The sequence below is a fragment of the Urocampus carinirostris genome, chromosome 4, assembly GCF_059441175.1.
Source record: "Urocampus carinirostris isolate Australia breed hairy pipefish chromosome 4, RoL_Ucar_1.0, whole genome shotgun sequence".
Lineage (NCBI taxonomy): Eukaryota > Metazoa > Chordata > Actinopteri > Syngnathiformes > Syngnathidae > Urocampus > Urocampus carinirostris.
This window is the reverse complement of record NC_142352.1, coordinates 5,663,885-5,678,385: the sequence shown is the minus strand read 5'-3', so window position 1 is coordinate 5,678,385 and position 14,501 is coordinate 5,663,885. Positions and strand designations below refer to the sequence as shown.

The 14,501-nt window shown below is 41.0% G+C and overlaps 1 protein-coding gene across 1 annotated transcript in view; it reads left to right on the top strand.

The window, feature by feature from the left end:
* Positions 1–14,501, top strand: part of unc13c (unc-13 homolog C (C. elegans)) — a 296,369-nt gene that overhangs the window by 60,821 nt on the left and 221,047 nt on the right. Inside the window, exons 5-6 of the mRNA XM_088333511.1 lie at positions 3,056–3,134; positions 14,072–14,077. Of these exons, the coding sequence (XP_088189637.1) occupies positions 3,056–3,134; positions 14,072–14,077 (85 nt within the window). The remainder of the gene's footprint in view (positions 1–3,055; positions 3,135–14,071; positions 14,078–14,501) is intronic.

Sequence of the window (14,501 nt, the reverse complement as noted above, 5' to 3'; positions counted from 1 at the left end):
ACCCACATTAAAACATAAAATTAACCCAAACCCGACTTTGAGTGACACGATTGTAACTGAATATAAAGTACCCAGTCCAAAAACCACAGCCGTAAAAATGAACGGAAACTGATACCGGTACTTAAGGTTTGATGCAGACCTGCAGAGTCCGTGTACCCGTTGAGACTAATCCAAGGAAAAAAAAAGTCTATATTTCCAAAGGTAAGGGTGGGGAAAATATATATCCACTATTGTTCACCGCGACAACAGGTCTCACTCACTTTTACCCCACTTCCCGTCAGCCCGCGTTTGCTCCGCCCGTTCTTTTTGATTCGCCCGTGGAAAACATATCAGAATAAGTCTCTAAAATAAATACATTACAAAAATATACAGTTGCAAATAAATATTATGCATGGTAACCATATTTATAAAGAAAGACGGTACACCGAGAGAGTTTTCAAAGCTTTAATAATAATATTATAACTTTCATCCCAAACCGTGCCTGTGAAGGGTAGCAAAATGCTACTAACAACACGCTCGCAACACAGTCAATGGGCCCGTTAAAAAAAAAACATACCGTACATGTAGAAATCACAGTAGACCGTCCTCATCTTCCTTCCAATAACTGACATCATCAAAGTTGTCTTCTGTCAGTTTAGGAAAAATACTTTGTCATATAGACGTCGTCCCACGCCCCCTTATTCAAAAACACGCTAGCAACACGCCTGCAAAACAAAGATTACGTGCAGTAGCTCTGTTTCCTTCTTTATCGGACTGCTCGTTTGCGGTCATGTGCCTTTCTTTTTGCAATTTGAATGATGAGGGTATGTCTACGCTATTTAATTTGTGCACAAGCTAAGAGGTTGCAGTCTTCCTCGGCGCATATATTCCACCAGTCTAAATCTTACCTTTTGTACTCGAGCGCCGCTGGCGGCCGTTAGAAAAATGACATAAATTGGCCGCATCACTGAATAAGCCGCAGGGTTGAACGTTTGGGAAAAAAGTACCGGCTTATAGTCCGGAATTTACGGTATTTAGCCTGCATGAGCCAAGCTCATCGACCGGCCCTCGCGATCATGTCCCTTGCATAAATCCGGCTAGCGGGAGTCAAGGGGCCCCCGGGGAGAGTCGAGGGTCCGCCCTGCTTCTTGTCAGATTGTGTCACACAGCCTGGCACAAAGGCTTGAGAAGCTCCAGTAGCACAGAGGGAGAATTTGCTGCTGAGGTCATTACAGAGACTTGAGTGACAGTTGAGGTGAAGTTGTAAAGAGTCTTTTGGTGAAGGAATTGAGGCTGAGAGTGGTGGGAAAGGATGCAGAGCCGGCCCACAGGGACTACGCGTATTAAGAGCCCCGGAAGTACACCTAAATGTCAAACAGACAGAAACAATCAACATCTTCGAAAGAGCCGATGACTTATGTGCTGTGTTCATGTTGTACTCCGTGTACATACAATTTTGGATACAACTTGTACTGACTTAAAATAAATTATTGACTAAAACACAGGCACCTCTTTTATTTTCTGTTTTTTCAAGGATATTTTCTATCTATCTATCTACCCTGGTCATATCCTGTCACAAGCCAGGAACAGAGACAGGACCCAGTAGCGTTCGTTTACCAGGGTTGGGTAGGGTTACTTTAACTTGATTACTTTCAATGACTTTTGGATTACTCCAATACCAAATTTGCTAATAAAAGACAAAATAAACTAAATATGAATACAATTATGACTCACAACACGTGGTAAGCTTTCTCTCCTGGCTTTGATCTCTTTGATCTCCGGCAAAACGAACATAAGATGCGACAGAAACAAAATGAAAAAAAATCCAAACAGCTTGCCAACATCATTTTTGCCATTCCATGTATTCCGTTACTCCCCAAGCCTGCACAAATTTTAGTAATTGTATTCATATTTAGTGTATTTTGTCTTTTATTAGCGTATTTGGTATTGGAGTAATCCAAAAGTAATTGAAAGTAATTAAGTTAAAGTAACCCTACCCAACCCTGTAGTTTACTCAGTTTTATTGATAAGAAAGAGAGAAGGGCTTGCTTCCACGATCCGAGGATCGACGGACACAGGTAGCAGGTGGCGGGAAACGCGGAAGTGGCACATCCGTGCCGAGCGATGGTAATCGTTGGCAGCGAGAAAAACAGGTCGATTTCCGGGGCGCAGGAGCAAAAACAGAAACAGGTCCGGAGAAGAGGTCGGCAACAGGTATCATACAGGAAACAGGGCAGGATCGGATAGTACAAAAGCTTGCCTAGCTGAGAGCATAGGTTTGCACACGGTCTGACGAGTTATTTTCGGAAGACAGGAGTTTAAACAGAGTCCAACAGCCAATCAGGTCCTGTGGCTGTTGGCGCCAACGGGGCAGCCGCAGGTGCCCCGAATCAGTAATCATGACACTCAGATGAATGTCAAACTGTGATCCCCGTCCATCACATTCAATGGGGGACCAAAACTGCGATTCCAGAAAATCTCGGATGACTACTCGGGGAAATCCACTATTTTTGTGACTCTTGCATTTCAATCATCAAATAGACCTTGCAGAAGTCGGGGTTATGTGTCACTAGCGTGTAGCTAGCCATCTGCTCTCTAAATCGCTTTCTTGTATCGCAATGAGGTAGCCTCCAATTTTGTGGTACTTTTATATAATGACAAGTATGTCCCATCTATTTTTGCAGCAATATCACAGCCATGCTTGAGTGCTCATTTAAGGCAGACAGAACAGAAAAAGAGAGCCACCAGGCATCGCACACATTTTACCTGTTTAACCCCAAACTCAATTCAAACATGGTAAAGTTGAAAAAACTTCTCCTGAAAAATGTTCTTGGATGTCCTACTGATATCCCCTGTTGCCAGTGATAAACACCATAATACTGTACATCATAGATGATCTAAAGCTCTCCTACAATGGAGTGTAATGAAGTCCCATCTTAAGGTGAGACAGGTGAAGGCAAAAGATATGATCCATGTCGTTTGCTGGAGGCCGTAAATCAAAAGCAAACTGAGTTGTCGTGTACCCCTTCATTATTATGATATTAACACACTTTAAATCTCTCTGCTTTTTTTCTAGGGCCGGCAGTATTCTCTACGGTATTGACAGCATGCCGGATTTACGCCGTAAGAGGACCGTGCCTCTTGTCCGGGACCTGGTGAGTCATCTACCTCACGGGGTTGAATGTGACTTATGTCAATGCTATTTGAGTGACCTTATGCTTCGTCACGCGGGTGGAAGCCTGTGCTGTGTGAGTATCGGCCGAAGCAGCACAAAACGTAAAAAACAGAGTTCCCAAGAAATAACAAGATAATATGGCACCTTCAGTTCGTTATATAACTACACGTATTCAAATGATTTCACATTTATTTGAGTAGCCATCAACAACAGAATGTCTCAAAGGACTGCACAGGCCACAAATACCGTATTTTTACGACTGTTAGGCGCATCGAGTAAAAGGGCACAGTCTATGTAGCTCGTTGTATTTCTGTACTTAACCCATACATTTTGCGCATCACACGATAGCTGCGACACCTTACAAGTCAAGTCGAGGCAAGTCATGTTTATTTGTGACGCCCTTAAGAGTCTCAAAGGGCTGCACAGACCACTGATTATTGCGAACCACGGACTAATTATTACACAATCCCCTGATCTGATACCTACATGAGGGCAAGGAAAAACTCAAAGACTTCAACATGAGGAAAATGAAAAGACCTTGAGAAGGGACCGCACATGAGGTAATCCCCCTTCTAGGATGACCAGGCTGCAATGGATGTTGCAATAAATAATAATATGACAGAGATTTTCTACAGGAAATATATTTTTTTCTTAAGCTAGAGAATAGAAGTGTGTTTTAGGCCTAGATTTAAACAGTTCCACTGAGGTTCCAATTTAAATCTCGAGGGCAGAGCATTCGACAACACCGGGGCCCGGATCTCTTCTTGGCTCTTGGGATCACTAGTAGACCAGCATTTTCAGAGCAAAGGCTCCGGACCGGAACATAGGGCGAAATTAAATCTGAAAGATATGAGGGGGCAAGTACATGCATGATTTAATATACTACCAACAGAACATTAAAATCACGTCTTAAGCTAACAGGGAGCAAATGCAGGTTAGCTAAAATCAGGGTCATGTGATCAAACTTCTTGTCTTCGTTAAAAGCCTTGCTGCAGCATTTTGTACAAGCTAAAGGCTCTTGATTTTGGACTTCGGGAGACCGGAGAGTAGTGCATTACAGTAATCGAGACAGAATGTAACAAACGCATGAATTATAATCTCCGCATCCGACTGAGACAGCATAGGATACATTTTAGCAATGCTGCGAAGATGGAAAAAAGCTGTTCTAGTAATATTCTTAACGTGTGTTTGAAAGGACGGATCGGGGTCAAATATGACACCTACATTTTTGACTCACTCTGGGTGATATTACATTTGTCACTGTTCAGAGACGTTTTTGAGAACAAGTCACGGCATTTTGATGGACCAATAACTAGCGTTTTGGTCTTTTCAGAGTTAAGGCGCAAGAAGTTGAGTGACATCCACTCTTTTATCTCAGAGAGGCAGGCCTCCAAATTTCCAAAGTTTAGTGTGGCAGAATCCTCCATCGGAAGATATAGTTGAATGTCATCTGCATAGCAATGAAAACTGATATCATACTTGCGAATGATATCACCCAATGGAAGCATGTAAATGCTGAAAAGAAGGGGGCCAAGTACCGAACCCTGCGGAACACCACAGGGCTCAGAAGTCATTTCACCATATTTAACACAGTGCGTCCTATCTGAGGGGTAGGATCTGAACCATAAGAGGACGGTTCCTGAGAGACCAATCCATTTTTTCGTCACATAATGTGTCATAATGCATCAGACAGAAACACCACGATAGGATTTAGCGGCACACGGTCGAAGCTCAACGTTGATGACGAACAATGTGTCTATTCTTGTTTGTTTGTCACCGTCTCTTGTGTATCTATGTTTCTCATCATCACGTACTGTATCTCTAGTCATGTTAATTATATATACAGAGTGCTCCAAAGGTCTTGGGCGCATTTTGACATTGAATATCTCTGAAAAAATATGTAGGATATAAAAAAAAAAGACACATTTGGTAAAGTCAGAAAGCCTGTAATCTCATTTTTACATGGAATCTCCACGTCTCTTGGAATAGGGGGCACATAGGCCAATCCTTTCGCAAATCTTCACAAGAATAAATTGCATGGTGTGAGATCTGGAGATGGGTGGCCGGAACACAAGATTGTGATCGTCCATCTCCAATCCATCTGTCTGGCAGTGTTGTTTTCAGAAATTGTCGAAACCCTAGGGCTCCAGTGTGAAGGTGTCCCATCTTGAAGTCACCCAACTATTTGATTAACACGTTTTCCAGCATGTCGGGGCACGTCTCGTCATTGACTGTTGCTTTCTCAAAGAAGAATGGTCCGTTGACAGCTTTCTTCGACAAAGCACAAAACAGTAAAGCAGGAATAACAGAAGCTGTTGCGACGATTGACAATAGAACAGCTTGGACACGTTTGGCAATAATTTGACTACGGGCTGGATTGTCACGGTTGCCCATTGCCCTCACTTGGCCCCGCCCGTTTGGCACCAGCTGCGGCTTGTTGCCTGATTGGCTTCCCGCCTGTTCTGTTTGATATCGATATCCAGTGTCTGGTAGCGTTCCCTTCTAGTTTGTCCTGTTTAATTTCGATCTCCAGTGTGTTTTGACTCTGTCCGGTTTCCTGCTTGTGTGTCCTGTCCGGTATCAATCCCACCTATCTCGTCGTGTTTGATATCTGACTCCAGTCCCCAGTGTCTGGTATCGATCCCGTCTGTCTCGTCCTGTCTGATATCTTGCTACAGTCTCTGGTATCCGGTTTCGATTCCGCCTGTCTCATCCTGTCTGATATCTTGCGTCAGTCTCCAGTATCCGGTATCGATCCTGTTTGTCTTGTCCTGTCTGACATCTGACTCTAGTTTCCAGTATCCAGTATCGATCCCATCTGTCTCATCCTGTCTGATATCTGACTCCAGTCTCCAGTACCAAGTATCGATCCCGTCTGTCTCCTCCTGTCCAGTATTGACCCCGTCTGTCCAGTATCTGCTCGTGTATCTGGTATCGATCACGTCGGCCTCTGCCTTCCTGTTTTTCGCCGTCAGACTTCTATCTTACTTCTTCCCCTCAGCGATCGCCGAATCACTGGCGTTTGTGTTCACGTGCCTGACTGCCCAATTCCCGTAAAATAAAGCTTGTGTATAAACGTTACGTATCTGGGTCCTTCACCTGTTCAGGTTCTGACATTGAGGTGTGTCATGTAGGGTTGGGTAGGGTTACTTTAACTGGATTACTTTCAATTACTTTTGGATTACTCCAATACCACATATGCTAATAAAAGACAAAAGAAACTAAATACAGTAATCGGTTATCGCGGTTAATGGGGACCAAAACCACCCGCGAAAAGTGAAAATCCGCGAAGTAGTGACACCCCTTCAAAAATGCTTATTTTTTTTAAATTTTATTTATTTTTTTAATTATTTTATTTTATTATTGATATGTTTTAGACCCGCGAAGCTCTGAACCCGTGAACGTGGAACTGCGAAGTAGCGAGGTCCCACTGTATGAATAAAATAAAAAATAAAAAATATATATGACTCACAACACGTGGTAAGCTTTCTCTCCTGGCTTTGATCTCTTTGATCTCCGGCAAAACTAACATAAAATGCGACAGAAACAAAATGAAAATAAATCCAAACAGCTTGCCAACATCATTTTTGCCGTTCCATGTATTCCGTTACTCCCCAAGCCTGCACAACATTTAGTAAATTTTTTTATATTTAGTTTCTTTTGTCTTTTATTAGTATTTTTGGTATTTGAGTAATCTGAAAGTAATTGAAAGTAACCAAGTTAAAGTAACCCTACCCAACCCTGGTGTCATGTGACTAATGGTGCTTACATTGAACATCTTTCAACAATACATATGAAAATTGAGATTACAGACTTTCGGAATTGTTTATATAGTTTCAGATAGTTTGGGGTGGCAGCTTGTCCGTGTTCCATGTCGAAGTGTCCTTGGGTAAGACACTGAACCCCTAATACCCCCAATAAGCAGGTTAGCGTCTTACATGGCTGCAATATTTTTGGGAAATGTGAAACACACTGTAAAGCGCTTTGGGAAGTCATTGATTTGAAAAGCGCTATAGAAATGCAGATAATTTCTCTTCATATATTCAATGTCGGGCAGCACGGCGGTGCAGTGGTTAGCGCTTGTGCGGCACAGTTCATGTCATGGGAACCTGTCGTGGGTTCAAATCCAGCTCCAGACTTCCTGTGCGGAGTTTGTATGTTCTCCCCGTGCTTGCGTGGGTTTCCTCCGGGCTCTCCGGTTTCCTCCCACGTTCCAAAAACATGCATTTCAGGTGAATTGGCCGGTCCAAATTGTCCCTAGGTGTGAATGAGCGAATGAGTTGTCTGTCCCTGTGTGCCCTGCGATTGGCTGGCAACCAGTTCAGGGTGTCCCCTGCCCACTGCCCGGAGATGGCTGGGATGGGCTCCAGCCCCCCCGCGACCCTAATGAGGATAAGCGGTACGGCTAATGAGATGAGATGAGATACTCAATGTCAAAATGTAACCAAGACGTTTGGAAGAGAAAATCGACTTAATCGTTTATTTATTGCAATGGTTTCATTCGGATGCTCGGATTACAATGGATGATGAATGTTTATATCACAGTGAACAACATGAGTTGATGCTGTATTTGTCCATGTCTCTCATGAAATTAATAACCAACATTGTCTTGGTAAGTACGGGTTGCTGTCTCAATGTATTTTGATTTTCTGACGTGGGGATTTTTCGTGTATATTTTGCCATTCCTACATAGTGTAAGACCCATCCCAGGTATGGGTGATATTTTTCTGTGAGTTGTCAGATTTCCCGTTTTTTTCAGGTGACTTTTTAACATTTTTGGATTGGATTCGACTCGAAATGGTGACAACTCAACCCAAAAATATAGAAACGGGAGAGACTTCATTGACTCTTGATTTAAGGGCTTTTAAATCATGTAAAAGTGGAAAGCCTTTTACAGGTGGGATGAAGTCACAAAAGCTATTGGTGCCCGTCACGCCGACTCCTTTGTCAATGTCCCGCCCTTTTCTTCCCTCCATTTGCTGTATGATTGCTTCAGGGCAGCAGCAGCAGGGCTCACCCACATGACACAGAATGAAGTATACAAAAAATAAATAAAAAATAAGACTAACAATCAATGTTCCCTCTAATTTTCCTTACGGGTCTGAGCGTTCACACAAAGTCGGTGACCAACGCTTGAAAGAACAGTGAGCAACAGCAATCCCAAGTGTGGCAACTAAATCAGTATTAAACATGACCAAAACTTGACATCAAGATAGATTTTGCTTTCCGGCAATGCAAAATTATTTTTCTCTTTTGAATGAATTGTTTGTTCTTACAATTTTTTTACAAGACATCCATTTCTTTTTTTTTCCTGATATATTTTGTCGCATAATATTAACATTTTGGGGGGCTTATTTAGTCGGTTGTAAGATACAGAACTGGATGTAATCACATTTTTTTAGTGGAAGTACAATGTTGGGAACAAGATTCACTTGATATAATTGGAAATGATTTGAATGCAACACAAACTTTTTCTTCTTTTTTCCACGTTTTTTTTTCCTTTTTTTAAAAATTCCTTTAAAAAAATCTCATTGTGTTTATTTTTTCTGAGCTGTTACATTTCTCTTTTTGTTCTCTATTTACCTTTTTCCTACATTTCTTTCTTTTCTTTTTTTCTGGCTTTTCTCAATTTTTGCCTTCTTTTTTCTCTTCCTTTTGTTTCTTTTTTTTCTCAGCTTTTCACTAATTTTTCATTTTGGTATTTTTTTCTTTTTTGTTCTATTCCCTCCTTCCTTTAAGTCATTTTGTGCATCATTTTACCTAATATTTGGTCATGTTGGGATTAAAGAAGCAAAAACAACCCGAAGAGCCGTTTAGGACCCGAAAGAGCCGGATCCTTTTAGTGAGCCGAGCCGAAGAAGCCGGTTCTTGACAAACTCTACTAACTTTACTCAACTTCGTTCTACTTCGACTCGACTTCAAAATACCGCATTTGGGACACAACGTCAGGGGAACCCGTGTATTTTTACCTTCATGCACTAAAGCTTCTTAATTTATAATTTTGAGCCCCCAATTTTGGCTAGATTTTCTTGTGCGCTGAGAATGTGCGAGCAGTGTGCAATTGCGCACGCGCGCAGCTTAGAGGGAACACTGCTGACGATGCAAATTGATTTGAAAAGCAGCGATATCAACACCGATCCGATTTTATCAGTAATGTCGTAATGCCTGCAGCAACAACAGCGGTGCTGGTGCATGTTGATGGAAAAAGAAAGAAAAGCGAAAATAAGGAAAACTTACATCAACGCTCGCAGTTCATGTAGAGGTTCTTTGACCGTCTGTAGATCTTTACCAGAACTGAGCTCTGCTCATTCCAAGCTGGTGGTAAAGACTGCTCCGCTATTGTCAGTGCCTGTATTGTTTGTGACACCATACTTCTTCAACACTGGGTTAAAAGATTCAGAGGATGTTTTTATACACCGTATTTTCTGCACTGTAAGGCACACCGGGTTATAGGGCGCACCCCCAAAAAATAGTTTTTGGTCCTATATTTTCCATACATAAGGCGCACCGGATTATAAGGCGCTACAATGGGAACGTCGACAAAACAGTCAGAAAGTTCAGTCAAACTGATTACCCCCTTAACATTCCGAAAGCTTGCAAAGAAGCAAATACGTGTCGTAGACACGTGCGGATGCGATGTCCGTACGATGTCACCAAACAAACATTTCTTAGTTTCCATTTTATTTTTTGCTGGCAACTGTGTGGACAGCAGAGTAAGAATTGTATTGTGCAGGAAAACGGGGTTCTTTACTGTGCATATGACGATAAACACTTTGAATTGAATTGAGTTTAAAAATAGACTCATCACAGAAACATCAAGATCGTTCTAAAACAAGATACCGGGAAAATATAAAGCAGCATAGCTCACCTAAGTTCTCTTGCAGCCATCACGTTCAATAATGATACGTAACCATGGTCTTCTTACAACAGTGAGTGTAGTAAATCCAGGAGAGTAAAATATTTACAAATACAGAATAGTAAAAAAAATGTTTTCTCCATGCCGTAGTGCAACCCAACGTGTGATTCACATTCATCTTTTTCGGCCAATTGCAGGCTTTGTTTCGCCCTTTTAGCCTATGCGAGCCTGTAAATGATAAAAAGGATCCGCCCCCTTTACCTCCGAATAACTTTAGCCAATAGTGACTGATTCAAATGATGATTGACACATTGGTTAGGAAATGAAACGCCGGTATATAAATCCCAGCATACACCGCGGACTACTTCGCCTTCGGGGGAAAATCGAGTCGGCCGCTGCTTACCTTAGTTGCAAGACTTTGCGACTTAATATTGATCCATATATAAGGCGCACTGTATTATAAGGCGCATGGTCAGCTTTTGAAAAAGATAAAGGTTTTTAGGTGCGCCTTATAGTGCGGAAAATACGGTACATATTTTGTTAAAAATCCCTACATTTCATTTCCACATGTGTATGAGTGTGTGTCAATGTCTTTTTGTGCATTTATATTGGGTGTGGGACAAAAAAAACACTGTATACAGCAGAGGTTTCCAAGCTAATGTACTCTACTGTAATCCCTCGCTACTTTGCGCTTCATGTCAAGTCAAGCCAGGTAAAGTTTATTTGTGACGCCCTTAATCACAAAGAGTATCAAAAAGCTGTAAAGACCAGAGATTATTGTAAAACAGGGACTATTACGACACCATCCCCTGATCAAAAACCTACATGAGGGAAAATAATACACAGATATTGTCAACATAAAATATAGGTTGTTCATATGCTATAGAATAGAAGTGTGTTTTAAGTTTAGATTTAAACATCGCCACTGAGGTTGCAGATCGAATCTCAGGGGGAAGAGCATTCCACAGCACCGGGGTCCGAATGGAGAACGCTCTCGAACCTGCGGATCTCTTCTTGGCTCTTGGGATCACTAGTAGACCATACTAGCAATAATACAAACATGGTATGTTTATTTTGTAAAACCCTTAATCACAAGGAGTCTCAAAGGAGTGTACAGACTACAGATTATTGCACACTACTGACTATTATTACACCATCCCTTGATCTAAAACCTACATGAGGGCGAGGGAAAACTCAAAAACCTCAACTTGAGGGAAAGGATGACATTTTGAGAAGAGACCGCACATGAGGCAATCTCCCTTACATGGCATGCAATTGTTTCTTGCTTTCTAATAAAAATAACCATCACTTAGAACAGCGGTCGGCAACCTTTGACACCGAAAGAGCCATTTGAACCCGGTTTCCACGGAAAAGAAAACACTGGGAGCCGCACATCTAAAATGAAAAAAAAAACCAACCTTCTACTACTTTACCGCAGCATGTTTCTTATGAAATCCACGTGCTACAGAGAAAATTACATTTTATTCATTTAAAGAACACATTTTGAACATTTTGAATTCTTGAAAAATAATAACAATGAATGTCTCTTTCAAATAAATTAAAAAGCTGAATTTAAATTGTCCATGTAGCAAACGAAAGCAGAAAAATGCCATGAGGCATCATCCTTATATCCATTTATCTTATCTAAAATGAAGATAACACTGTATACATTGCTTTTTCTGACCTTTACACTCTGTATAAACAACTATAGTGTGGTTATGTCTTATGAACTGCTACGAAGAAAATTAAATTTTACCGATATAATGAACACATTTTGAATTCTTGAAAAAATAATAATGTCTGAATGTCTCTTTCGAATAAATTAAAAAGCTGAATTTAAATTGTGCATGCAGCAAACAAAATATCTGCATAAATATTTATTTTACCTGGTTAATGGGACTTCTGGCCCTGAACCTCTGCGCACAGCTTCTGCAAATCGGGGCTGTATGAAGTCACTTTCATCTTTACGCAGGACTGTAAGCTGTCATCTGTGAGCCGTAAGCGGTGTTTGTTTGCATCATTGAATGTTCTATTTTCTTGAGATATTTTTCTTTTCTTACATTTCTCCATTGGCTTTGCCGGGGTTGAAAGTCACTCAAAATAGACGGCGTTTCAGCGGGTATACCAGCTTCCGCAGTGTGACGTTTGTTTTGAGCGATGAAAAAATAATATCAAATAATTTAATTAATATTTTAATATTTCAAGATCACAATAATCTTCAAATTTAGAACTAAAATAATATAAAAACTAACACAAATAAAACACACTTCAATTAAATACAAAAAAAAAAAATTTTTAGTAATTTATTTTCCCAAGCCAATCAGAGCCGCATTATAAGGATGAAAGAGCCGCGGGTTGCCGACTGCTGACTTAGAATAATGGATATGTATGTTTAATGGAGTTAATTTGATTAGTTTGCTATTATATTTGAAAATTTGTGAAATTATAAATCCAATGAAGGGATTTACATGTATCATTTATGATAAATCACTCATTTATTTTGTTGTTGTTGTTGAAACCTGATTCTAATGACTGTCCCGTTCACCTGAAAAGATAAAGAAAATTATTCTATTTTTGCAGCATATCGCCCAACCCTAGTCCAGCAAAAACAAGGGTTTTCCCCAACACTATTTAAACGCACGGTACCCTACCTATAAGAATAAGACGGTAATGATCACACTGATGAGATATCTGAAATAAGACAAGTGAATTCATGGAAAATACATTGAAACCATTGTTTTCTGAAGATACAAGGCAATGAAATAATCAAATGTCATGCATTCCTAACAGTATAGACTGTACAATTCAAAATTCTAAATATTTTTGATGGATGTACAGTAAGTCAAGTCATGTTTATTTGTATAGCCCTTAATCACAAAGAGCCTCAAAGGGCTGCACAAACCACATATTATTGCAAACCACAGACTATTATTGCACCATCCCCTGATCTAAAACCTACATGAGGGCAAGGAAAAACTGAAAAACCTCAACATGAGGAAAACGAAGAAGCCCGTCGTATTGCATCAAGTAATATTGTACTATCAAACAAGACACCAGGAGGTTATGTCACAACGCAAGATGAATATCATCTCACTTATTGCCATATCACATGATTACCATTTTTGTTACACCCTAAATTATTAAATATATTTCCATATATCCATCCATCCATTATCTGCACCACTTATCCTCAGTAGGGTCACGGCGGCACAGTGGTTAGCGCGTGTGTGGTACAGTTCTGAGATCATTAGATCAGACCTCCTCATGTGTGGAGTTTGCATGTTCTCCCAGTGCTTACATGGGTTTCTTCCGGGCACTCCGGTTTCCTCCCACATTCCAAAAACATGTATGTCAGGTTAATTGGCTGGTTCAAATCTTCCCTAGGTATGATAGAGCGAGTGAATGGTTGTCTGTCTCACCAGGTAACCAGTTCAGGGTGACCCCCGCCCATTGCCCGAAGATAGCTGGGATCGGCTCCGGCACCCCCGCGACCCTACTGAGGATAAGTGGTGCAGATAATGGATGGATATTTCCATATATGTCCTTGTGAAATATATTCCAACAAGTCTTAGTTGGTGATATGTCGTTTAAGCCAAATGTATGTGTTTGCGTAGGAGTGCGAGTTTGTGTAGCGCAGCTGGCTTTACGAGTGTGTTCATCTTTGTGTTTCCACGTGTTCCTGTCAACTGGTCGTGCAGAGCATATGAGCAAAAAGCTTCAATCGACAGCGAGCATTAGAGAAAAGTCAAGCATGACTGCAAGCGACTAAGATTCAAAGCACGGGTGGATTGAAAAATAAACTCACCCCCCCCCAAAAAAAAGACACACAATGGGCTTTAGGATCTCTGATGACTAGTTATCTTGCTCAGAGCCTTAAGTCATAACAATCAGTAGTTCTGCATGACAGTCAAGTCACTTGTACGCTCTCTATGGGAAACTTAATTACTCTGCTGTATGTGTTTTAGTCCTAATTAACTTTCTGTAATATCTCTAATTATTTTTGTCTTTCCCCCCCCCCCCCCCCCCCCAATTTTCACTTGGTGGCATCCTGGAAACCGCAGGCTTTGGTAAGGTTCCTTTTTGTCTTTATTCATGTTTATGTGTATACTGTCACGAAACGGACCGGGATCCAGGAAGTTGGAACTCATTTGCGTGGACGATCTGTCGCTTTAATTGAGAAAGAAAAGTGGTCCAACACACAAACGGACCAAAAACAAAACAAAGCAGGCTCAAAGGCAGGCAAAATTACAATCTAGGCATTACTCAGATCAAACAGGCATGAACAGGTTTTCAACAAAGTTAAACAATTATCTGGCAACGGGCAGTTCCAAAAGGCGAGTTTAAGTACCCATAGGAGTAATCGGGAAAATGCGTCTCAGCCGGTGTTCAGGGGCGGGGCCATCTGAGCGCCATGACAACCGTGCAGGACTTGACATATACTTCAAATTGGCAGGTGAGAAAACCAAACTAAAAAATATCTTAGATGTTTGA